The 24,968-nt window shown below is 30.4% G+C and overlaps 2 protein-coding genes and 1 long non-coding RNA gene across 3 annotated transcripts; all 3 read right to left on the bottom strand.

The window, feature by feature from the left end:
* Window positions 1-3,195: 3,195 nt before the first annotated feature.
* Window positions 3,196-4,161, bottom strand: LOC119613989. The gene is made up of 4 exons (XM_037970067.1): window positions 4,108-4,161; window positions 3,695-3,831; window positions 3,387-3,611; window positions 3,196-3,329 (listed from the first exon to the last, which is right to left on the bottom strand). Exons 1-4 carry the CDS (start codon window positions 4,140-4,142, stop codon window positions 3,196-3,198), a joined length of 531 nt encoding a protein of 176 aa, XP_037825995.1. The 5' UTR covers window positions 4,143-4,161.
* A 6,309-nt stretch (window positions 4,162-10,470) lies between these two features.
* On the bottom strand, window positions 10,471-11,018 carry LOC119613986. The gene is made up of 2 exons (XR_005232288.1): window positions 10,809-11,018; window positions 10,471-10,742 (listed from the first exon to the last, which is right to left on the bottom strand). It is a non-coding gene; the product is annotated as an uncharacterized LOC119613986 (long non-coding RNA).
* Window positions 11,019-14,674: 3,656 nt separating this feature from the next.
* On the bottom strand, window positions 14,675-15,091 carry LOC119613985 (tyrosinase inhibitor-like). Its single transcript, XM_037970063.1, has 2 exons — window positions 14,890-15,091; window positions 14,675-14,826 (listed from the first exon to the last, which is right to left on the bottom strand). Exons 1-2 carry the CDS (start codon window positions 15,004-15,006, stop codon window positions 14,725-14,727), a joined length of 219 nt encoding a protein of 72 aa, XP_037825991.1. The 5' UTR covers window positions 15,007-15,091; the 3' UTR covers window positions 14,675-14,724.
* Between the last annotated feature and the right edge of the window lie 9,877 nt (window positions 15,092-24,968).

Below are 24,968 nucleotides of genomic sequence, written 5' to 3'. Positions count from 1 at the left end.
TTCATTCTAGTTCAGTTCTAGTTCAGTTTCTAGTTCAGTTCTAGTTCAGTTCTAGTTCAGTTCTAGTTCAGTTCTAGTTCAGTTCTAGTTCAGTTCTAGTTCAGTTCTAGTTCAGTTTAGTTCAGTTCTAGTTCAGTTCTAGTTCAGTTCTAGTTCAGATCTAGTTCAGTTCTAGTTCAGTTCTAGTTCAGTTCTAGTTCAGTTCTAGTTCAGTTCTAGTTCAGTTCTAGTTCAGTTCTAGTTCAGTTCTAGTTCAGTTCTAGTTCAGTTCTAGTTCAGTTCTAGTTCAGTTCTAGTTCAGTTCTAGTTCAGTTCTAGTTCAGTTCTAGTTCAGTTCTAGTTCAGTTCTAGTTCAGTTTCTAGTTCATTCTAGTTCATTCTAGTTCAGTTCTAGTTCAGTTCTAGTTCAGTTCTAGTTCAGTTCTAGTTCAGTCTAGTTCAGTTCAGTTCAGTTCTAGTTCAGTTGTTCAGTTCTAGTTCAGTTCTAGTTCAGTTCTAGTTCAGTTCTAGTTCAGTTCTAGTTCAGTTCTAGTTCAGTTCTAGTTCAGTTCTAGTTCAGTTCTAGTTCAGTTCTAGTTCAGTTTCTAGTTCAGTTCTAGTTCAGTTCTAGTTCAGTTCTAGTTCAGTTCTAGTTCAGTTCTAGTTCAGTTCTAGTTTAGTTCTAGTTCAGTTCTAGTTCAGTTCTAGTTCAGTTCTAGTTCAGTTCTAGTTCAGTTCTAGTTTTATTCTAGTTCAGTTCTAGTTTTATTCTAGTTCAGTTCTAGTTCAGTTCTAGTTCAGTTCTAGTTCAGTTCTAGTTCAGTTCTAGTTCAGTTCTAGTTCAGTTCTAGTTCAGTTCTAGTTCAGTTCTAGTTCAGTTCTAGTTCAGTTCTAGTTCAGTTCTAGTTCAGTTCTAGTTCAGTTCTAGTTCAGTTCTAGTTCAGTTCTAGTTCAGTTCTAGGTCAGTTCTAGTTTTGTTCTAGTTCAGTTCTAGTTCAGTTCTAGTTCAGTTCTAGTTCAGTTCTAGTTCAGTTCTAGTTCAGTTCTAGTTCAGTTCTAGTTCAGTTCTAGTTCAGTTCTAGTTCAGTTCTAGTTCAGTTCTAGTTCAGTTCTAGTTCAGTTCTAGTTCAGTTCTAGTTCATTTAGTTCAGTTCTAGTTCAGTTCTAGTTCAGTTCTAGTTCAGTTCAAGTTCAGTTCTAGTTCAGTTCTAGTTCAGTTCTAGTTCAGTTCTAGTTCAGTTCTAGTTCAGTTCTAGTTCAGTTCTAGTTCGGTTCTAGTTCAGTTCTAGTTCAGTTCTAGTTCAGTTCTAGTTCAGTTCTAGTTCAGTTCTAGTTCAGTTCTAGTTCAGTTCTAGTTCAGTTCTAGTTCAGTTCTAGTTCAGTTCTAGTTCAGTTCTAGTTCAGTTCTAGTTCAGTTCTAGTTCAGTTCTAGTTCAGTTCTAGTACAGTTCTAGTTTAGTTCCAGTTCAGTTCTAGTTCAGTTCTAGTTCAATTCTAGTTCAGTTCTAGTTCAGTTCTAGTTCAGTTCTAGTTCAGTTCTAGTTCAGTTCTAGTTCAGTTCTAGTTCAGTTCTAGTTCAGTTCTAGTTCAGTTCTAGTTCAGTTCTAGTTCAGTTCTAGTTCAGTTCTAAGTTCAGTTCTAGTTCAGTTCTAGTTCAGTTCTAGTTCAGTTCTAGTTCAGTTCTAGTTCAGTTCTAGTTCAGTTCTAGTTCAGTTCTAGTTCAGTTCTAGTTCAGTTCTAGTTCAGTTCTAGTTCAGTTCTAGTTCAGTTCTAGTTCAGTTCTAGTTCAGTTCTAGTTCAGTTCTAGTTCAGTTCTAGTTCAGTTCTAGTTCAGTTCTAGTTCAGTTCTAGTTCAGTTCTAGTTCAGTTCTAGTTCAGTTCTAGTTCAGTTCTAGTTCAGTTCTAGTTCAGTTCAAGTTCAGTTCTAGTTCAGTTCTAGTTCAGTTCTAGTTCAGTTCTAGTTCGGTTCTAGTTCAGTTCTAGTTCAGTTCTAGTTCAGTTCTAGTTCAGTTCTAGTTCAGTTCTAGTTCAGTTCTAGTACAGTTCTAGTTCAGTTCCAGTTCAGTTCTAGTTCAGTTCTAGTTCAATTCTAGTTCAGTTCTAGTTCAGTTCTAGTTCAGTTCTACTTCAGTTCTAGTTCAGTTCTAGTTCCGTTAGTTCTAGTTCAGTTCTAGTTCAGTCTAGTTCAGTTCTAGTTCAGTTCTAGTTCAGTTCTAGTTCAGTTCTAGTTCAGTTCTAGTTCAGTTCTAGTTCAGTTCTAGTTCAGTTCTAGTTCAGTTCTAGTTCAGTTCTAGTTTCTAGTTCTTCTAGTTCAGTTCTAGTTCAGTTCTAGTTCAGTTCTAGTTCAGTTCTAGTTCAGTTCTAGTTCAGTTCTAGTTCAGTTCTAGTTCAGTTTCTAGTTTTATTCTAGTTTTATTCTAGTTCAGTTCTAGTTCAGTTCTAGTTCAGTTCTAGTTCAGTTCGTTCAGTTCTAGTTCAGTTCTAGTTCAGTTCTAGTTCAGTTCTAGTTCAGTTCTAGTTCAGTTCTAGTTCTGTTCTAGTTCAGTTCTAGTTCAGTTCTAGGTCAGTTCTAGGTCAGTTCTAGTTCTAGTTCAGTTCTAGTTCAGTTCTAGTTCAGTTCTAGTTCAGTTCTAGTTCAGTTCAGTTCTAGTTCAGTTCTAGTTCGGTTCTAGTTCAGTTCTAGTTCAGCAGTTCTAGTTCAGTTCTAGTTCAGTTCTAGTTCAGTTCTAGTTCAGTTCTAGTTCAGTTCTAGTTCAGTTCTAGTTCACAGTTCAGTAGTTCTAGTTACAAGTTCAGTTCAGTTCCAGTTCAGTTCTAGTTCAGTTCTAGGTCAGTTCTAGTTCAGTTTCTAGTTCAGTTCTAGTTCAGTTCTAGTTCCAGTTCTAGTTCCGTTTCTAGTTCAGTTCTAGTTCAGTTCTAGTTCAGTTCTAGTTCAGTTCTAGTTCAGTTCTAGTTCAGTTCTAGTTCAGTTCTAGTTCAGCTTCCTAGTTCAGTTTCTAGTTCAGTTCTAGTTCAGTTCTAGTTCAGTTCTAGTTCAGTTCTAGTTCAGTTCTAGTTCAGTTCTAGTTCAGTTCTAGTTCAGTTCTAGTTCAGTTCTAGTTTCAGTTTCTAGTTCAGTTCTGTCAGATTGGTTCAGTTCATTTCAACTACAGCTCTAGTTCCGTTCAATTACAATTTGAAAGAAAACAATAACTTTTTCGTGTCGGAATTATTTATTTAACCCATAATTATTGCATTATAAGGAGTCGCTGTTATTTTCTCTCCCGGCATGTCATACATGGGCGATATATATTTCATGGAATTCTCCCATTGTTTATAACTTGGTTGTTTCGATTGCCAGCCAACAAATCCTTTAAAATATATAGACATTAACTTTTCAAATTATATTTTATAATTTTCCTTCATACCACTTGAAGTTTCTGGTAATTTATTTATGGCCATATTCTTCTCATTTGTATTTGTATTTGCATCATTAAACAAATATTTGTTTTGTTGAGTTTGCAAAACATTAATCAAATGTAAGCCACTACGTGGTCGACCACAACGACAGACAGCCACCAGTGATTTGTGCATTTCCGGTGAAACAAAATATGAATCACCCTCATTAGAATAGTTAAATGGACATGTTTGATCTAATTATTTAGAAAGTATAAAATTTGTGCTTTACTATGAACATAATTTTTTATATTTAATTTTATTTTAAATACTTATGTACCTATCAAATCTGCTTTCAATTTGTTATTAATTTTAGTTTGATTATACATTTCATTCCAGGGAGTTTCATCGTAGAATCGTGACCACTTTTTGGGATAATTTCGTCGTGATTTATACTCTGTTTCAATTTGCTCTTTGCTGGTAAGTGAATAATAGTTTATTTTTAGAAAAATGTTTTATTTGATTTAAAATAAGAGTTACATATCTGCATCAATTTATTTATTTACTGTCTATGTTATAAGTAAATATTGAAATTTATAGTTTGTTTCCGTTTGCCAGATGTTTTACATCCGCCGGATATTGTTTTTATTTATTTCAGGTTGTAGTTGACTTTTTTTATTGTATTTTGTAAAATAAACATATAAATTTAAAAACATTTTCTTTTCTGTGAGTTTGAATTGTTTATTTACTTACATTTTACCAATTTTTTTCACTGGATCCGTATTCATGTTGTTTGATTTCGTTGTTGCTGTTGGTATCTTATCCTACTATTTGTCGATTATGGAACTCAGATAGTGTACGTTGACTGCAAATAGAATACAGGTGTACTTAGTTACTTCAGTTAGTTAAGTTAAAAGGGAAGGAAACCATGGAAACATACAATAATACATTATCTATAATATGAAAATAATGCCTTCTTTATATCTGTTAAAATTTTTTTACAAAGTTTCATTATTGTTATTTTTTATTAAAAAAGGTACTTTTTGAATTTTATATATATAAATGATTTTATACCTCCCTAACATTATTAGTTCGGTTGTCAGAATACATTCATTCATCCTTCCTTACATGTGTTGGTGACTGCAGCAGACTTATTTTTTTTTCTGGTTTGGCAACCAAAAGTAAACAAACTATATTTTTAGCCTAAAATCCCTAATTTCAATAACAAATTTCACACAGATATCTACATTGTACATAGATAACTACGAATAAGATGTTTAGTGAAACAAAATTAAGTACTAGAACTGAACTAGAACTGAACTAGAACTGAACTAGAACTGAACTAGAACTGAACTAGAACTGAACTAGAACTGAACTAGAACTAAACTAGAACTGAACTAGAACTGAACTAGAATTGAACTAGAACTGAACTAGAACTGAACTAGAACTGAACTAGAACTGAACTAGAACTGAACTAGAACTGAACTAGAACTGAACTAGAACTGAACTAGAACTGAACTAAACTGAACTAGAACTAACTAGAACTGAACTGGAACTGAACTAGAACTGAACTAGAACTGAACTAGAACTGAACTAGAACTGAACTAAACTGAACTAGAACTGAACTAAAACTGAACTAGAACTGAACTAGAACTGAACTAGAACTGAGCTAGAACTGAACTAGAACTGAACTAAACTGAACTAGAACTGAACTAGAACTGAACTAGAACTGAACTAGAACTGAACTAGAACTGAACTAGAACTGAACTAGAACTGAACTAGAACTGAACTAGAACTGAACTAGAACTGAACTAGAACTGAACTAGAACTGAACTAGAACTGAACTAGAACTGAACTAGAACTGAACTAGAACTGAACTAGAACTGAACTAGAACTGAACTATAACTGAACTAGAACTGATCTAGAACTGAACTAGAACTGAACTAGAACTGAACTAGAACTGAACTAGAACTGAACTAGAACTGAACTAGAACTGAACTAGAACTGAACTAGAACTGAACAGAACTGAACTAGAACTGAACTAGAACTGAACTAGAAACTGAACTAGAACTGAACTAGAACTGAACTAGAACTGAACTAGAACTGAACTAGAACTGAACTAGAACTGAACTAGAACTGAACTAGAACTGAACTAGAACTGAACTAGAAACTGAACTAGAACTGAAACTAGAACTGAACTAACTGAAACTAGACTAACTAGAACTAAACTAGAACCTAGAACTGAACTAGAACTGAACTAGAACTGAACTAGAACTGAACTAGAACTGACTAGAACTGAACTAGAATGAACTAGAACTTGAACTAGAACTGAACTAGAACTGAACTAGAACTGAACTAGATATTTCTTATGCGTAAGGTTTGTTTGTTATTGAAAAATGGGCAATATCGGTCCACGTTTTCACATAGCCCTTATACAAGATGCCCCCGAAAAATAGCTTTAGCAGTCATAACTCTTTTAAAAGTAGAAGTGTTATATGATCCAAAGTCCCTCTACCATATTTTATGAGGATCGGTCCATTATTGACCCTACCCCCATATAATGACCCTTTCAGAAACGTCTTTATCGTCCACTACTGGCTTAAAAATACGTGTATAGTACTTAAATTCCACACAAATAAGTTTCTTATGAGCAAAAATCTCTCTACCGAGTTTTGTGAGGATGAGTCCATAACTGACCGTACTCACCATATAAGGTAACGTTCAGAAAATGACTTTAACACTCATTACTGGCTTAAAAATACGAGTATAGCAATGAAGTTATACAATTTTCATAAGTCACATTTATAGGAACGTTAATCTTTGTACCAAATTTAATACGGATCATTAAATCATCTGCATCTTAAGCCCTATTCCAAATATCAACCTAATGTTTATGGGGAGCATTCCATTTACGGCATACGGTTTGATGGTGGGTTTATAAGATTCGGCATAGCCGAATACATATAACACTCTTGCTTGTTAGAACTAAAATTTGTAACAAAATTTTAATACATTTGTAAATATTATGCACAATCTTATTAAATCTATTGCAAATTTAATCGTTTACTATTGGATTCACAAATGATTTAGTGGATCTGATTATTTTGTATATTATTAGTAATTTAGATGTTGGCCTAACAAAGAAATATATGAACATATTTACTAGGCTTTTGTCTCTGACTTTGCTAATATTCGAAAAAAAAAGTTTTTAATTGAAAATTCTTTAATTAGGAGAAAATGATTTAATAATATGTAATTCATCTTTACTAATTAAATAGTAACTCAAAGAACACATTTGGCGGCATAAGTAAGGCATCTTTTGCTACAGCATTCATTTGAAACAAAACACCGTCCTCCAACATTTACACATATTTTATTCTACAAAAATAAAATAATACACATTAATCAAAATTATTATTTCCTAAAGTTATATATTTTTTATATTTACTTCAATTTCGTTATACGTTTCAACATTTTCCAATATTGGACTAGCTGAAGCGAGAGGACTAAAGGCGGCCAATATTGCAACAATAAGGAAAATAAAATCACAAAATTTCATTTTAAAACCTTTAACTAATTAAGAATATCGGAAATATGATGTTGACTCCAATGCAAAATTTATGTCACTGTATGCAAATTGTAGTTTTGCATTAGATTAATAAATCAAAATTTGTCTTTAAATTTGTGTACACTTGACAGTTATTCTTGAATTTTATATGCGGTAAATAAGTTTCATCACTGGTATATTGTTTCAAAATAATTAAAATTGTCGTGCACAATTTTCATGTTTAAAGGTTTAAAAGAATTATAGATAAAGCATTCGAAATATTTGCAAAAATAAATTACTTTTTAAATAATTCATTTAAAACAATATAATTAAAAAGTTTTGTAAATATCAAAAACGTGAAATTGCCAATTATATTGAGTTTTCAAAACAAATGTTTTGTTAATCGTTAAAGTGAAAAATAATTTAGGAAATTTACTTTTTGACTAAGCGTGCAAGTATTTTCTACCGATTTTCGTACCGATGACAAAGTAGATATTGACTTCATAACAAATTACTAGAGAGTAGTAAAGTAGATAGTCTCAAGCTCTCCTCAATTACAATAGCCGCATAGCGGTGACTAGAACTAACTAGAACTGAACTAGAACTGAACTAGAACTGAAACTAGAACTGAACTAGAACTAAACTAGAACTGAACTAGAACTGAACTAGAACTGAACTAGAACTGACTAGAACTGAACTAGAACTAACTAGAACTAACTAGAACTGAACTAGAACTAGAACTAAACGAGAACTGAACTAAGACTAGAACTGACTAACTGACTAGAACTGAACTAGAACTGAACTAAACTGAACTAGAACTGAACTAGAAGACTGATAACTAGAACTGAACTAGAACTGAACTAGAACTGAACTAGAAACTGAACTAGAACTGAACTAGAACTGAACTAGAACTGAACTAGAACTGAACTAGAACTGAACTAGAACTGAACTAGAACTGAACTAGAACTGAACTAGAACTGAACTAGAACTGAACTAGAACTGAACTAGACTGAACTAGAACTGAACTAGAAACTGAACTAGAATAACTGGAACTGAACTAGAACTGAACTAGAACTGAACTAGAACTGAACTAGAATCTGAACTAGAACTGAACTAGAAACTGAACTAGAACTAACTGGACTGAACTAGAACTGACAAACTGAACTAGAACTGAACTAGAACTGAACTAGAAATGAACTAGAACTGAACTAGAACTAAACTAGAACTGAACTAGAACTGAACTAGAACTGAACTATAGACTGAACTAGAACTGAACTAGAACTGAACTAGAACTGAACTAGAACTGAACTAGAACTGAACTAGACTGAACTAGAACTGAACTAGAACTGAACTAGAACTGAACTAGAACTGAACTAGAACTAAACTAGAACTGAACTAGAACTGAACTAGAACTGAACTAGAACTGAACTAGATCTGAACTAGAACTGAACTAGAACTGAACTAGAACTGAACTAGAACTGAACTAGAACTGAACTAGAACTGAACTAGAACTGAACTAGAACTGAACTAGAACTGAACTAGAACTGAACTAGAACTGAACTAGAACTGAACTAGAACTGAACTAGAACTGAACTAGAACTGAACTAGAACTGAACTAGAACTGAACTAGAACTGAACTAGAACTGAACTAGAACTGAACTAGAACTGAACTAGAACTGAACTAGAACTGAACTAGAACTGAACTAGAACTGAACTAGAACTGAACTAGAACTGAACTAGAACTGAACTAGAACTGAACTAGAACTGAACTAGAACTGATCTAAAACTGAACTAGAACTAAACTAGAACTGATCTAGAACTGAACTAGAACCAGAATTACGAAAAAAGTAGTTACCATTTTTTTCCGTAAAGTTAATAATTGATTATTTTCAGTGTAGAACTAAGTTAGAACTGAACTAAAAATAAATTTTGAACTGATCGAGAACTGAAGTTGATTTGTAAATTGTTGTTATTTTCTTGCATCTGCATGCACAAAAATTCGCTTTTATTTTCGAAATTATCAGAGTATGTGTAAGATTTTTGTTTATATCTTTATTTATAGACCGATTTCTGAGAAAATACTTTATAATTGAAAATGTGTTTATTTAAATAAGAGCAAATCATTTAACAATGTGTAATCCATCCTAGGGCCATTTCAAAAATTTTCGAACAAGTTTTATACCTTAAAGGGCGTTGTTTGATGTCAATATTCTTACGTTAAAACTGTAATATTTTAATTGAGATATTGGTGAACTACAACACATAGAGAATATACACTATCGGACAAAATAAAGTGCAAAAGTACTAATACTATATTCTATCAGCGACAAAATCTGTTAAATGATTATTGAATATAGAAAATTTTTTAAAATTCGTTTAGTTAATATACAATGCTACAAAAATAACAATAAAACAAAATTATTGTACTAAAAACTTTTCTGTATAACGTCAAAAATTAAAGTAAAATCACTTTTTATTCGTACAATGATATTTAGCCTTTGTTGTGTGTTTGAAGTCATGAATCTGTTGAGACATGAAGTCTCCCAAGACCATTTTTACGCCATTTATTTCAGGATTTTTATTAAAAATGCTCGTGTATTGCTCATTTGTAATTACTAACTCCATTTTCACTAAGATTCCCGCCCCTAAAGTTGAATAATGTACCAATACTGATAGCCCTCCACGCTAATGTTTAAAAACCAGGGTATTGTTTTTCAAGTTTTGTATATTAAATGGCTTACCTCTCACTCATTGTCGACATTTAAAATTTTTCGATACAAATAGGAACTCATCTGACCAACTACATAAATTTGAGCTAAAAAATACAATATTAAATACTAAAATCGGAAGAAACTTTCCGCGCTTTTAAATAAGTTATTGGAAGATTCAAGGTATGGTTCAGTTGACTCTTCGTATGTGTTAAATTTTTAACGTTAGGTGTGCGGAACCTACGGGAATGTATTCAGAAAGGTCTAGTGAACACTACGTGAGCATATTACACTCAAATCTAAAGATCAGTGCCTTAGAAATGGACTTGGGCAAATTTATATCACGGCAAGATAATAAGCTTAAGTACTTGATAAATTTAAAAAGTAACATTAATGTAGGAAAAAAAACACCGGAAAATTGGAATGTCCTGTTCAGAGCACCGCCCTAAATACAATAGATTAATTTTGGACCACAATTGATCAAAAAATTCCGATGAAATAGTGAATAAAATTGGATTCCTTTTGAAAATAATTGTATGCGGGAAAACAAGGGGAAGGGAAGGCGACTGACAATAATAATGGTAAAAAAATTGCCAAAATGGCTTAAGTAGATCCAAATATTCAAATCAGAACCAAAATAGATAAAAAGTTTTTATATACAAGAAATTTTAACAATGATATATAAAATTTACACTTTATTTTGTCCGACAAAAAAGTGAATTTACTTTAATTTTAAATTTTATACAGAAACATTTTAAGTACAATAATTTTGTTTTATTGTTATTTTTGTAGCATTGTAACTTAACTAAATGAATTTAAATAAATTTTCATTATTTAATAATCATTTAACAGATTTTTCGCTGAAAGAATATAGCATGAGTACTTTTGCACTTTATTTTGTCCGATAGTGTACATCGATAAAATCTGAACCATAAAGAATTTAGAAATTTTGGAGAAATTTAGATTTTTTTTGAAATAACCTATTAATTTTTTTGACAATAGTTAATTCAAATTTGTGATATAATAATAATTCACTTCCCCACACATTTGTGAGCATAAAAGAGGCATCTTTTGCTACAGCATTCATCTGAAATATTACAGGGCTCTCCAATAGCTTTACAGGATAAAGAATTCTACAAAAATAAAATAATTGAAATGAAAATTATTATTTCCTTAAAATAAATATTTCTTATATTTACGATAAACGGTTCGTTATATGTTTGATCAATTTCAAATATTGGACTAGCTGAAGCGAGAGGACTTAAGGCGGCCAATATCGCAACAATAAGAAAAATTAAAATACAAAATTTCATTTTAAAATCTTTAACTAATTAAGAATATCGGAAATATGATGTTGACTCCAATGCAAAATTGATGTCACTGTAAGCAAATTGTAGTTTTTCATTAGATTTATAAATCTTAATTTGTCTTTAAATTTTTATACAATTGACAATTATTTATGAATTTTATCTGCGGTAAATAAATTTCATATTGTTTCAAAATAATTAAAATTGTCGTGCACAACTTTGATGATTAAAGGTTTAAAAGAATTATAGATAACGCATTCGAAATATTTACCGAAATAAATTAGTACATATTTAAATAAACAGTATAATTAAAAAGTTTAGTAAATGTTAAAAACGTGTATCACGTGAAATTACACATTATATTGAGTTTTTACAAACAAATGTTTTTTTAATCTTTAAAGTTAAAAATAATTTAGGAAATTTAATTTTTGACTAAGCTTACAATTCGTTTAGAAAAGAAATAATAACAGTAATTTTATACCGATGACAAAGTAGATATTGACTTCATAACAAATTACTTGAGAGTAGTAAAGTAGATAGTCTTAAGCTCTCCTCAATTACAAAAACCGTATACCGGTTATTGATTAGACCTAACTAGAACTGAACTAGAACTGAACTAGAACTGAACTAGAACTGAACTAGAACTGAACTAGAACTGAACTAGAACTAAACTAGAACTGAACTAGAACTGAACTAGAACTGAACTAGAACTGAACTAGAACTGAACTAGAACTGAACTAGAACTGAACTAGAACTGAACTAGAACTGAACTTGAACTGAACTAGAACTGAACTAGAACTGAACTAGAACTGAACTAGAACTGAACTAGAACTGAACTAGAACTGAACTAGAACTGAACTAGAACTGAACTAGAACTGAACTAGAACTGAACTAGAACTGAACTAGAACTGAACTAGAACTGAACTAGAACTGAACTAGAACTGAACTAGAACTGAACTAGAACTGAACTAGAACTGAACTAGAACTGAACTAGAACTGAACTAGAACTGAACTAGAACTGAACTAGAACTGAACTAGAACTGAACTAGAACTGAACTAGAACTGAACTAGAACTGAACTAGAACTGAACTAGAACTGAACTAGAACTGAACTAGAACTGAACTAGAACTGAACTAGAACTGAACTAGAACTGAACTAGAACTGAACTAGAACTGAACTAGAACTGAACTAGAACTGAACTAGAACTGAACTAGAACTGAACTAGAACTGAACTAGAACTGAACTAGAACTGAACTAGAACTGAACTAGAACTGAACTAGAACTGAACTAGAACTGAACTAGAACTGAACTAGAACTGAACTAGAACTGAACTAGAACTGAACTAGAACTGAACTAGAACTGAACTAGAACTGAACTAGAACTGAACTAGAACTGAACTAGAACTGAACTAGAACTGAACTAGAACTGAACTAGAACTGAACTAGAACTGAACTAGAACTGAACTAGAACTGAACTAGAACTGAACTAGAACTGAACTAGAACTGAACTAGAACTGAACTAGAACTGAACTAGAACTGAACTAGAACTGAACTAGAACTGAACTAGAACTGAACTAGAACTGAACTAGAACTGAACTAGAACTGAACTAGAACTGAACTAGAACTGAACTAGAACTGAACTAGAACTGAACTAGAACTGAACTAGAACTGAACTAGAACTAGAACTGAACTAGAACTGAACTAGAACTGATTTAAAACCCACTAAGCCATACGGCTTGTCAGCAGGTGTAAAATTTAAAATAAAACTAATTTATTAATAAAAAATTCATTGCGAACTTATAAAATGTTCTTTCAGTAGTTTTTTCCTTTTAAACTTGTTGTTTTCGTTTATTATGGATACAGGTATCTTATTAAGGACTGATGGCAGGGTAACTCCAAGAGTGCTTTTACCATATTCATTTTGGAAACTTTGTACCTTCCTTGTGATCTTTTTCTTGTGTTGTACACATGATCGACTCTGCTAATGAAAAGTAAACTTGTCTAAGTACATTGTACGTTGTGCAGTAACTTAGATGACATATCGCAGTTTTCTTTGTAGATCTTCAATATGAGTTTTCCATTTGAATTTGCTATCAACATATATCCCTAGATATTTATATGCATCTACTAGTTCTATTAATGTTGTGCAGTTTTCGGCTGTTCCTCCTGGATTTTGTGATTTTTCGTGTAAGCATTTACTGTCGTGATATATGATTTTTATGGGCGTTGTTGGGATATGTGGTGGTTTAATATACATTATCTTTGTCTTTGTTGCATTAATAATGAGTCCATTATCGTGACACTATTTATTTGCGGTGTCCAGTTGTTTTTGCATCTGATGTGTAGCACAGTTGATGTCCTGATTAGAGACCACAATTGCCGTATCAGCTGCATAAGCACATGTTGATTTCCCCTGTAGGGTACTAATCATTTCATTCGCATAGATTATATATATATTGGTTCCAATTTTGAACCTTGAGGTACTCCGCAGTCGATTTCTACATAATGACTGTACTTGTTTTCTATTTTTACGCGATAACGTCTGCATCCAAGATAGTTTTTGAACCAGCTTAACGTGCTTCCTCTTATTCCTATTCTTTCCAACGTTTCTAATAGTTTGACATGTGAGAGTGTAATCAAACGCTTTACTGAAGTGCTATGAACAATACTAGAACTGAACTAGAACTGACAGAACTGAACTAGAACAGAACTAGAACTGAACTAGACTGAACTAGAACTGAACTAACTGAACTAGAACTGAACTAGAACTGAACTAGAACTGAACTAGAACTGAACTAGAACTGAACTAGAACTGAACTAGAACTGAACTAGAACTGAACTAGAACTGAACTAGAACTGAACTAGAACTGAACTAGAACTGAACTAAGAACTGAACTAGAACTGAACTAGAACTGAACTAGAACTGAACTAGAACTGAACTAGAACTGAACTAGAACTGAACTAGAACTGAACTAGAACTGAACTAGAACTGAACTAGAACTGAACTAGAACTGAACTAGAATGAACTAGAACTGAACTAGAACTGAACTAGAACTGAACTAGAACTGAACTAGAACTGAACTAGAACTGAACTAGAACTGAACTAGAACTGAACTAGAACTGAACTAGAACTGAACTAGAACTGAACTAGAACTGAACTAGAACTGAACTGAACTAGAACTGAACTAGAACTAGACTAGAACTGAACTAGAACTGAACTAGAACTGAACTAGAACTGACTAGAACTGAACTAGAACTGAACTAGAACTGAACTAGAACTGAACTAGAACTGAACTAGAAACTGAACTAGAACTGAACTAGAACTGAACTAGAACTGAACTAGAACTGAACTAGAACTGAACTAGAACTGAACTAGAACTGAACTAGAACTAGACTGAACTAGAACTGACGAAACTGAACTAAGCTGAACTAGAACTGAACTAGAACTGACTAGAACTGAACTAGAACTGAACTAGAACTGAACTAGAACTGAACTAGAACTGAACTAGACGAACTAGAACTGAACTAGAACTGAACTAGAACTGAACTAGAACTGAACTAGAACTGAACTAGAACTGAACTAGAACTGAACTAGAACTGAACTAGAACTGAACTAGAACTGAACAGAAACTGATATAGAAATTTGGATACAAATTATCGGAATTTTTCATTTTCGTGGTATATAAACTCGTTTTCAGTTTGTGTTTTTCTGTCTTTGGTGTTCCTATTTTCCGAGAAATAAAGGTTTAAATGTTTTAATCGAAATAATATGTAATTCATCTAGATTTATTTAACAATAATTAAATAATTTACGTTGTACATTTGTGGGCATAAAAGTTACAACGTTTGCCACAGCATTCATCTGAATAAAAACAGGGTCCTCCTAGAGCTTGACATTCTTTAGGTTGTTTCTACAAAAATGAAAAAATTGTTAACGGAATTATTATTTATTATAAAAATATCTATATTTTTACCTGTGGCACAATTTCATTATTAGTTTGAATATTCTCCAATATTGGGCTAGCTGCAGCGAAAGGCGTAAGGGAGGCCACTAACGCAACAATAAGGAAAATAAAAACAGAAAATTTCATTTTAAAATCTTTAACTATTTGACTGATGATGTTGATGTCTGATGAAAGATTGATGTCACTATGAGCAAATTGTATTTTGTTATTAAATTTATATAAAATAAAGTTCTTTTTTTTTAAACAGTTAAGAGCAAGTAAATAGAAATATTTTCTGCAGGTAGTTGTCGATATTGTTTTGTTTTTTTTTCAGACTTTTATCTTTAAATTTAAAAACAATTTGTTTTTTTTATATATTTTTTATTTACACAGTAATTGTGGTAAATAAATATTATTCTGGGAATTTCATCGCCAGCATTATGTTGCAAAATAATTGAAATTATTTTACAAAAATTGTTTAATGTTTTTAGGTTGAGGTTTTCGTTTAAACAGAGATAACGCATACGAATTATTTATAAACAAATATTTAAATAAATTATTTTAAACAATATAAATTATAAACGTTAAGTAAATGTTAACCAAAGTGTTTAATTAAGTTTTAAAAACAAATATTTTTAAACATTTTTTCAGTGAGATCTATATAAAATACCAGAGACTAGAATCTAGACTCCCTCTAGGGGGAGCCCTGTAACCCCTTCCTAGTTTTATTCTTGTAAATAAAACACAATTTTTTCATGATTTTTATTTAATATTTTTTATATTTGATTTAAATTTTTATTTATAATTCTCATTTCTTTTTTTCTCATTTATTTCTTTTTTTTTGTAAGTTTTGCTAGATTTTCTTTTTTCGATTTAATCTTAATTTTCCATTTTTTTAGAATTATTATTCTTTGTTTTTTTTTCCTAAAGATAAATATTAATTATTACGACAACAACAATAATAATAATAGTAATAATAATATTATTAATAATAATAATGTGTATAATTTAAATATCTGTAATTGTTGTTAATTTGATTTAAATATTGGGCATTTCTCTTGTTGCATTATTATTACTATTTCAAATATTTGTTTTTTGAAAACTTGTATTTAAAGAAAAATTTAATTGAAATAAAAAAATTGTTGATGGGAAAAATATATTTTTGATTTTTACAGTTTAATCATGGTATTCTAAAACTTACAACAATGACAAAATAATTAAAATAAATTAAACACCATTTAAATTTTGTTACAAAAAATAATAAGTTACTCGTAAATTTTCATCTAAATTTTCTTTAGTTTTGTCATTGTCTTTAAATTAAGAATTCATTTTCAATGAATATGTTCACATTTCATTGAAATTGTTTATTTGAAGAAGTCCAATTTATTTCGTTATATTAATTTTTTATATATATTTTTTTAATTTAATTTTAGTGATTAATTTAATTAAATTAATTATTTTATAATTAAATTAATTAAAATGTATCAGTCGACGGTTTTTCTATTTATTACGTTTCCTTTTTTGTTTTTTTTTTGCTAATTTTAATTTTGTCTTATTAAATAATACAGTGAAACGGAAAAGTTTTCGGACACTTAAATTTTGTAAAAATTGTAGTAGAAACTAAATTTTATAGTTGATGTTACAGTAAAATAATTCAGGGCTTTTAAACAAAAAATAAACTATTTTTAATCCAGAATTTTAAATTCAACTGAACTAGAACTGAACCAGAAGGGAACTAGAACTGAACTAGAACTGAAGTAGAACTGAAGTAGAACTGAACTAGAACTGAACTAGAACTGAACTAGAACTGAACTAGAACTGAACTAGAACTGAAGTAGAACTGAAGTAGAACTGAACTAGAACTGAACTAGAACTGAACTAGAACTGAACTAGAACTGAACTAGAACTGAACTAGAACTGAACTAGAACTGAACTAGAACTGAACTAGAACTGAACTAGAACTACTAGAACTGAACTAGAACTGAACTAGAACTGAACTAGAACTGAACTAGAACTGAACTAGAACTGAAACTAGAACTTGAACTAGAACTGAACTAGAACTGAACTAGAACTGACTAGAACTGAACTAGAACTGAACTAGAACTGAACTAGAATGAACTAGAAACTGAACTAGAACTGAACTAGAACTGAACTAGAACTGAACTAGAACTGCACTAGACCTAGAACTGAACTAGAGAAACTAAACGGAACTAGAACTGAACTAGAACTGGAACTAAACTGAACTAGAAACGAAACTAGAACTGAACTAGAACTGAATAACTAGAACTGAACTAGAACTGCTAGAACTGAACTAGAACTAACTAGAAGTGAACTAGAACTGAACTAGAACTGAACTAGAACTGAACTAGAACTGAAGTAGAACTGAACTAGAAACTGAACTAGAACTGAACTATGAAGTGAACTAGAACATGAACTAGAACTGAAGTAGACTGAAGTAGAACGGAACAGAAATGAACTAGAACTGAACTAGAACTGAACTAGAACTGAACTAGAACTGAACTAGAACTGAACTAGAACTGAACTAGAAACTAGAACATGAACAAGAACTGAACTAGAACTGAACTAGAACTGAACTACGAACTGAACTAGAACTGAACTAGAACTGAACTAGAACTGAACTAGAACTGAACTAGAACTGAACTAGAACTGAACTAGAACTGAACTAGAACTGAACTAGAACTGAACTAGAACTGAACTAGAACTGAACTAGAACTGAACTAGAACTGAACTAGAACTGAACTAGAACTGAACTAGAACTGAACTAGAACTGAACTAGAACTGAACTAGAACTGAACTAGAACTGAACTAGAACTGAACTAGAACTGAACTGAACTGAACTAGAACTGAACTAGAACTGAACTAGAACTGAACTAGAACTGAACTAGAACTGAACTAGAACTGAACTAGAAACTGAACTAGAACTGAACTAGAACTGAACTAGAACTGAACTAGAACTGAACTAGAACTGAACTAGAACTGAACTAGAACTGAACTAGAACTGAACTAGAACTGAACTGAACTGAACTAGAAGTGAACTAGAACGAACTAGAACTGAACTAGAACTCGAACTGAACTGCACTAGAACTGAACTAGAACTGAACTAGACTGATTAGAACTGAACTAGAACTGAACTAGAACTGAACTAGAACTGAAACTAGAACTGAACTAAACTGCACTAGAACTGAACTGAACGAACGATAACTGAAATAGAACTGAACTAGAACTGAACTAGACTGACTAAACTGAACTAGAACTGAACTAGACTGAACTAGAACCTGAACTAGAACGAACTAGAACTTGAACTAGAACTGAACTAGAACTGATAGAAATGAACTGAACTGAACTAGAACTGAACTAGAACTTGACTAGACTGAACTAGAACTGAACTAGAAACTGAACTAGACTGAACTAGAACTGAACTAGAACTGAATAGAACGTTACTAGAACTGAACTAGAACTGAACTGAACTGAACTTGACTGAACTAGAACTGAACTAGAACTGAACTAGAACTGACTAGAACTGAACTAGACCTGAACTAGTACTGAACTAAGAACTGAACTAGAACTTACCTAGAACTGAACTAGAACTGAACTAGAACTGAACTAGAACTGAACTAGAACTGAACTAGAACTGAACTAGAACTGAACTAGAACTGAACTAGAACTGAACTAGAACTGAACTAGAACTGAACTAGAACTGAACTAGAACTGAACTAGAACTGAACTAGAACTGAACTAGAACTGAACTAGAACTAGCTGAACTAGAACTGAACTAGAACTGAACTAGAACTGAACTAGAACTGAACTAGAACTGAACTAGAACTGAACTAGAACTGAACTAGAACTGAACTAGAACTGAACTAGAACTGAACTAGAACTGAACTAGAACTGAACTAGAACTGAACTAGAACTGAACTAGAACTGAACTAGAACTGAACTAGAACTGAACTAGAACTGAACTAGAACTGAACTAGAACTGAACTAGAACTGAACTAGAACTGAACTAGAACTGAACTAGAACTGAACTAGAACTGAACTAGAACTGAACTAGAACTGAACTAGAACTGAACTAGAACTGAACTAGAACTGAACTAGAACTGAACTAGAACTGAACTAGAACTGAACTAGAACTGAACTAGAACTGAACTAGAACTGAACTAGAACTGAACTAGAACTGAACTAGAACTGAACTAGAACTGAACTAGAACTGAACTAGAACTGAACTAGAACTGAACTAGAACTGAACTAGAACTGAACTAGAACTGAACTAGAACTGAACTAGAACTGAACTAGAACTGAACTAGAACTGAAACTAGAACTGAACTAGAACTGAACTAGAACTGAACTAGAACTGAACTAGAACTGAACTAGAACTGAACTAGAACTGAACTAGAACTGAACTAGAACTGAACTAGAACTGAACTAGAACTGAACTAGAACTGAACTAGAACTGAACTAGAACTGAACTAGAACTGAACTAGAACTGAACTAGAACTGAACTAGAACTGAACTAGAACTGAACTAGAACTGAACTAGAACTGAACTAGAACTGAACTAGAACTGAACTAGAACTGAACTAGAACTGAACTAGAACTAACCTAGAACTGAACTAGAACTGAAGTAGAACTGAACTAGAACTGAACTAGAACTGAACTAGAACTGAACTAGAACTGAACTAGAACTGAACTAGAACTGAACTAGAACTGAACTAGAACTGAACTAGAACAGAACTATAACTGAACTAGAACTGAACTAGAACTGAACTAGAACTGAACTAGAACTGAACTGGAACTGAACTAGAACTGAACTAGAACTGAACTAGAACTGAACTAGAACTGAACTAGAACTGAACTAGAACTGAACTAGAACTGAACTAGAACTGAACTAGAACTGAACTAGAACTGAACTAGAACTGAACTAGAACTGAACTAGAACTGAACTAGAACTGAACTAGAACTGAACTAGAACTGAACTAGAACTGAACTAGAACTGAACTAGAACTAAACTAGAACTGAACTAGAACTGAACTAGAACTGAACTAGAACTGAACTAGAACTGAACTAGAACTGAACTAGAACTTGAACTAGATCTTCGACAAATACTATAAGTAGTGGGTATGATTTCTATTTGAAATACTACAACAACAAAAGAAATTACTGAGAGAATTCGAAGTAAGAATCAATTTCTCGATATTTTTGGAAAATTTAGAAATTGTAGTTATAGGTGTAGAGTGAGTATTTTTTATATTCAGGCCCAGCCGAATATGAAAATACTTTTTATATTTTTGTTGTTGATTTCAGTTTTTTTTATAATTTATTTCTTTTTTATTATTTGTTTACTTTAAATTACTAATTACTAAAATATGATTTCAAATTAAGTTTTGTAGAAATAATTATTTTTTTTTATTAATTTTAATTTAATTAATATAATTTATATTTTTTATTAATATATTTGTTTTAAATTATAGATAAATTTGATATCAGAGGTAGTTTTAAAATAGGCTTAATATTCTTTATTATTTTTGTTTTTGTATTAAAATTAAATATTTTATTTATTTATTTTTTTTTTATATTCGTTAAAAAATATTTTAAGTAATTTAAAATTATTTTTAATAACCAAATTTTTTTGTTTTAATAAAGTTTTATGATGTTTTGTTTGTCTATATTTTTTTTTTCAATATATATTTTTTTTTTAATCAAGAGGCTATTTATTTTTTTATATAGACATTCATAGATTTGCTAAATATTATTTTATATTTTTTTTTCATTAAATTTTATGTTTTAGTTTTTAATTGAAATATTTTTGTTGCTGTTGTGTTTTATTTTTATTTTTTTACTGAAACCATTACTTTTGTTTTTTATTTTCTTTGTTTTATTTCTTTGTTTAGTTAAATTTAATTTAAATATTTCTTTTAAACTTAAGTTAATTGTAAAATAATTTAATTAAGTTTCAAACAAAATACTTACTTTATTAAAGGGTATAGTTTTAGGTGTTATCTTAAACAAAAACCTAAAAGTAGTCTTAAAATTTGAAAAAAAAATTAAATATTTTTTTTTGGTAAAGTTTGATTTATTTTTTAATGGAATTTTTCAAACATAAATGGAAGCTCCAATTTGGTAAAAAAAATATTAGTTTATATATAGAAATTAAAGATTGTTTTATTTATACGAAAAAAAAAACTTACTTATACTCCAATGATTGAAAATTTCTTGATCTTATTAAATTAACTGATTTGTCAGTTAAAAGTAATGTTTTAAAAATTTCTGCAACTGAACTTGAAAAAGGAATTTTTAGAGAATTTTTTAGTGAAATATCGGGGTAAAAATATGATTTTGAGTGAAATATGAGATTTTTAGACTATAATCTGGACTTAGGTCTAAAATCTGGTCTATAGCGTGGGTTATAGTCTCGATTATAGAGTGGTTTATGTTTTGTACTATACTTTATAGTTATCTGGACTATAGATAGTGAAAAATCTGACTTTTTAATGAAAAATCTACTTCTGACTATAGTCTGGACTTAGGCCTAAAATCTGGACTATAGCTTGGTCTATAGTCTCAACTCTAGTGTGGTTTATGTTCTCGATTATTGTTTACAGGTATCTGAACTATAGTTTGCATTTAAGTCTGGGCTGTAGCTTAAACCAAAGTCTAGACTATGAATTAGACTATAGGTTCTACTATAGTCTGGACTTTTGTTGAAATTCTATTCTGGACTACAGTTCAGATTGTATTCTGGGAAATATTTTTTACTATACTCGGTTATATAGTTTGAATTATAGTCTCAGTCTGGAATAAAGCGTCGTTTTATACTACATTCCGGACTATAGTTTGTACAACAGTCTGTTTTACAATGTGGTCTTTAATTTTGACTATAGTCTGGACTATTATTTAGGCTAAGATCCGCGATATAGTGTAAACTATAGTGTGAACTAAAGAGAAAAGTATAGTTTGGACTATTATTTTTACTATAGTCTGAAATAAATGTAGGTCAATAGTCGGACTAAAGTTTAAATTGTAGTAAGGAATATAGTTTAGACTATATAGTCTGGGCTGTAGTATGGGTTGTAGTCTAGAATATAGTTTGCCCATAGTCTGTTTATAGTTTCTATTATATTCTGAGTCTGGAATATAAGATTAACTATAGTATAAAGTGTGGACTGTAGTTTGGTCTATTATTTAGAATATAGTCTGAGCTATAGTATGGTCTAAAGTCTGGATTATAATCTGCACTTTAAACTGAACTATAGTTCGATTGATAGTCTGGACAATAGTCCAACGAACTGTTTAAATTTTAGTCTGGACTATAGTGTGGTAATCTGCACTATAGATTATTGTAAGGTCTATGGTTTGGATAGTAGGGTATTTTAAAGTCTGGCCTATACTGAGGACTTTAGATTGCTTTTTTGTTTAGACTAATGTAGACTACAGACTGGACTATTAGTAGGCATATATTTTGGACTATAGTCTGTGGTATGGATTAGAGTTTAGATGGTAGTTAGGAATATAGTTTGGTTATGATCTGGATTATATTTTGAGTCTGGAATATAGCAGCGACTATAGTATAAAGTGTAGATTGTATTTAGGACAATTGCTTAGAATATAGTCTGGACTATAGTCTGGTAATCTGCACTGTAGTTTATTGTAGGGTCCATGGTTTTGACAGTAGTGTATTTTAAAGTCTGACCTATACTGAGGACTCTAGTTTGTTTTCTGGTATAAACTGAACTATTTTCACGCATATATTCTGGACTATAGTTTGTGGTATGGACTAGATTTTAGATGGTAGTTAGGGATATAGTTTGGCTATAATCTGGATTATATTCTGAGTCTGGAATATAATAGCGATTAAAGTATAAAGTGTGGGTGTTATTTTAGATAATTGCTTAGAATATAGTCTCGACTATAATAAGGACTATAGTCTGGATTATAATATTAAATTTAAGCCGGATTATAGTTTCTTCGATAGTCTGAACAATGTTTAGATTATAGTCTGGACTATAATTAAGGTAATAATCTCTACTATAGCTTATTGTAGGGTCCATGGTTTTGACAGTAGTGTATTTTAAAGTCTGACCTATGCTAGTGTGGTTTCTTGTCTGGACTAGTGGGGACTACAGACTGGCCTATTAGCAGGCATTTATTTTGGACTATAGTCTGTGGTATGGACTAAAGTTTAGATGGTAGTTAGGAATATTGTTTGGTTATGATCTGGATTATAATCTGAGTCTGGCATATAGAAGCGCCTATAGTATAAAGTGTAGATTGTATTGAGGACAATTGCTTAGAATATAGTATGGACTATAATGAGACCTATATAAACTTTAAGCTGGAGTATAGTTTGGTAGATAGTCTGATAGCCTAGGGTAATGTTAGTCAGGGCTATAGTGTGATTATAGTCAGGACTATAGAATATAGTTTGGACTATAATAAGGCCCACATATAAACTTTAAGCTATATTATAGTTTGGTCGATAGTCTGATAGTCTAGGGTAATGTTTAGATTATAGTCAGAAATATAGTGTGGTATATAGGTAGTAATCTGTACTATAGCTTATACTATGGTCCCTGATTTGCATAATAGTGTATTTTAAAGACTGGACTATACTGAGGACTCTAATTTGATCAAGAGGTTATACTATAGTTAGGTTTCTAGTCTGGGTTAGGACTATAAATGGAATATAGATAGATTTTTATCATAAAATTTATATAAAAAAGAGATTTATATATTTCTCTTTTTATTTCCAGCAACATGTTGCTAATTCTAAAAGTTGTTGCTAAAACTTTAAATTTGCTTAAGCAATGTTGCTGAAACTTTATATTTTACTAATGTTTTAAACAAATCTAAATGAAATTAAAAAGTTAAAAACTAAAACTGTATAATTTAACTTTGGCAACATGTTGCCAGAAATCTAGGAAGAAAAATTGGAATATATTCATACATAATATCATTCCATCTTCACTAAAGTTGAAAAATATAGCGGAGTGTAAGAATTTTTTTCTATATAATTTATTACTTGTATATTTTTTAATCAATTTAATTAATATATATTTTTTTCTGGTAATAATTTTAATGTATATAAATATATTTAGATTTTGTTTAAATAAATTTCTTTTATTATTTTCATATATATTTTTGTTTATAATTAAATTTACTAAAAACTAAATTTTAATTATTAAAAAAAATATATGTGTTTTTTTTCAGTTTATATATACAATATTTGTTTTTATTTAAAGATTTATTTTTACTTAAAATTAAAAACTTAACACTAAAAAAATAGAAAAATATGCGCTTTTTTTAAACATAAATAATAATAATAATAAAAATAAAATTAATTTAAAATACTTAGTTTGTTAACATTGCCATGATTTTTAAATTATTTTATTAATAATAAAAAAGAAAATAAAAAAAATATTTTTACTACAATAATAAATTTTCTATAAAAAAATAAGAAAAAACAATAAACAAGATAAAATTAAATAAATTTTGAACACATTAACCATAAATAAATATTTAAACAAAAATTATTTTTAAATAAAAAAAAAATTATTAAAAATAAAATAATAATAAACTTTAAATAAATAGTTTTTTTTTTCAATAAAAAAAGTGGCAATGTTGTTTATAGTTTTGTTTTATTGTAGTGTTTTTGTGTGTGGATGTCTGTGTGTGTGTTGTGTCTTTAAAGCGCTTTTTTACTATTTTTATTTGAATTTTTTTTAATGGTTTGTCCCTTAAACTTAAAATATAGAAATAAAAATATATAAAGCATTATAATTATTTAGATATTTTTTTTTTGTATAATTATTTTGTTTGTTTTATTTTAGTTTGTTATATATTTTATTTTAATATAGCGACATTAGTTACAAATGGAAATGATGATGTGTATTTTGTTTTATTTTACTTTTTATATATTTTTTTTACTTTTTATTTTAATTTATTAATTAATAATTTAATTTAAAGTGGACACTTAGTAATTTAGCATCAAAATGCAGCAACATTGTTTTGTTGTTATTTTTTCTTCTATATAGTAATTGTAGGCATTTTTTTAAATTTATTATTGTTGAAAATAAAAAAGATTCTCTAAAGCAA

Source organism: Lucilia sericata, unplaced genomic scaffold (genome assembly GCF_015586225.1).
Source record: "Lucilia sericata isolate MDLA Ls3-8-SP2 unplaced genomic scaffold, ASM1558622v1 Contig002480F_arrow, whole genome shotgun sequence".
Lineage (NCBI taxonomy): Eukaryota > Metazoa > Arthropoda > Insecta > Diptera > Calliphoridae > Lucilia > Lucilia sericata.
The sequence above is the reverse complement of the archived record's forward strand: the minus strand, read 5'-3'. Positions and strand labels throughout refer to the sequence as shown.

Coding starts and splice junctions, on each gene's coding strand:
- LOC119613985 (XM_037970063.1), bottom strand. CDS start 15,006: ATGAAATTTTCTGTTTTTATTTTCCTTATTGTTGCGTTAGTGGCCTCC. Junction 14,827..14,889: donor ATAATGAAATTGTGCCACAG/GTAAAAATATAG, acceptor TCATTTTTGTAG/AAACAACCTAAAGAATGTCA.
- LOC119613989 (XM_037970067.1), bottom strand. CDS start 4,142: ATGAATACGGATCCAGTGAAAAAAATTGGTAAAAT. Junction 3,612..3,694: donor ATTGAAAGCAGATTTGATAG/GTACATAAGTAT, acceptor CTAAATAATTAG/ATCAAACATGTCCATTTAAC. Junction 3,330..3,386: donor ATTACCAGAAACTTCAAGTG/GTATGAAGGAAA, acceptor TATATTTTAAAG/GATTTGTTGGCTGGCAATCG.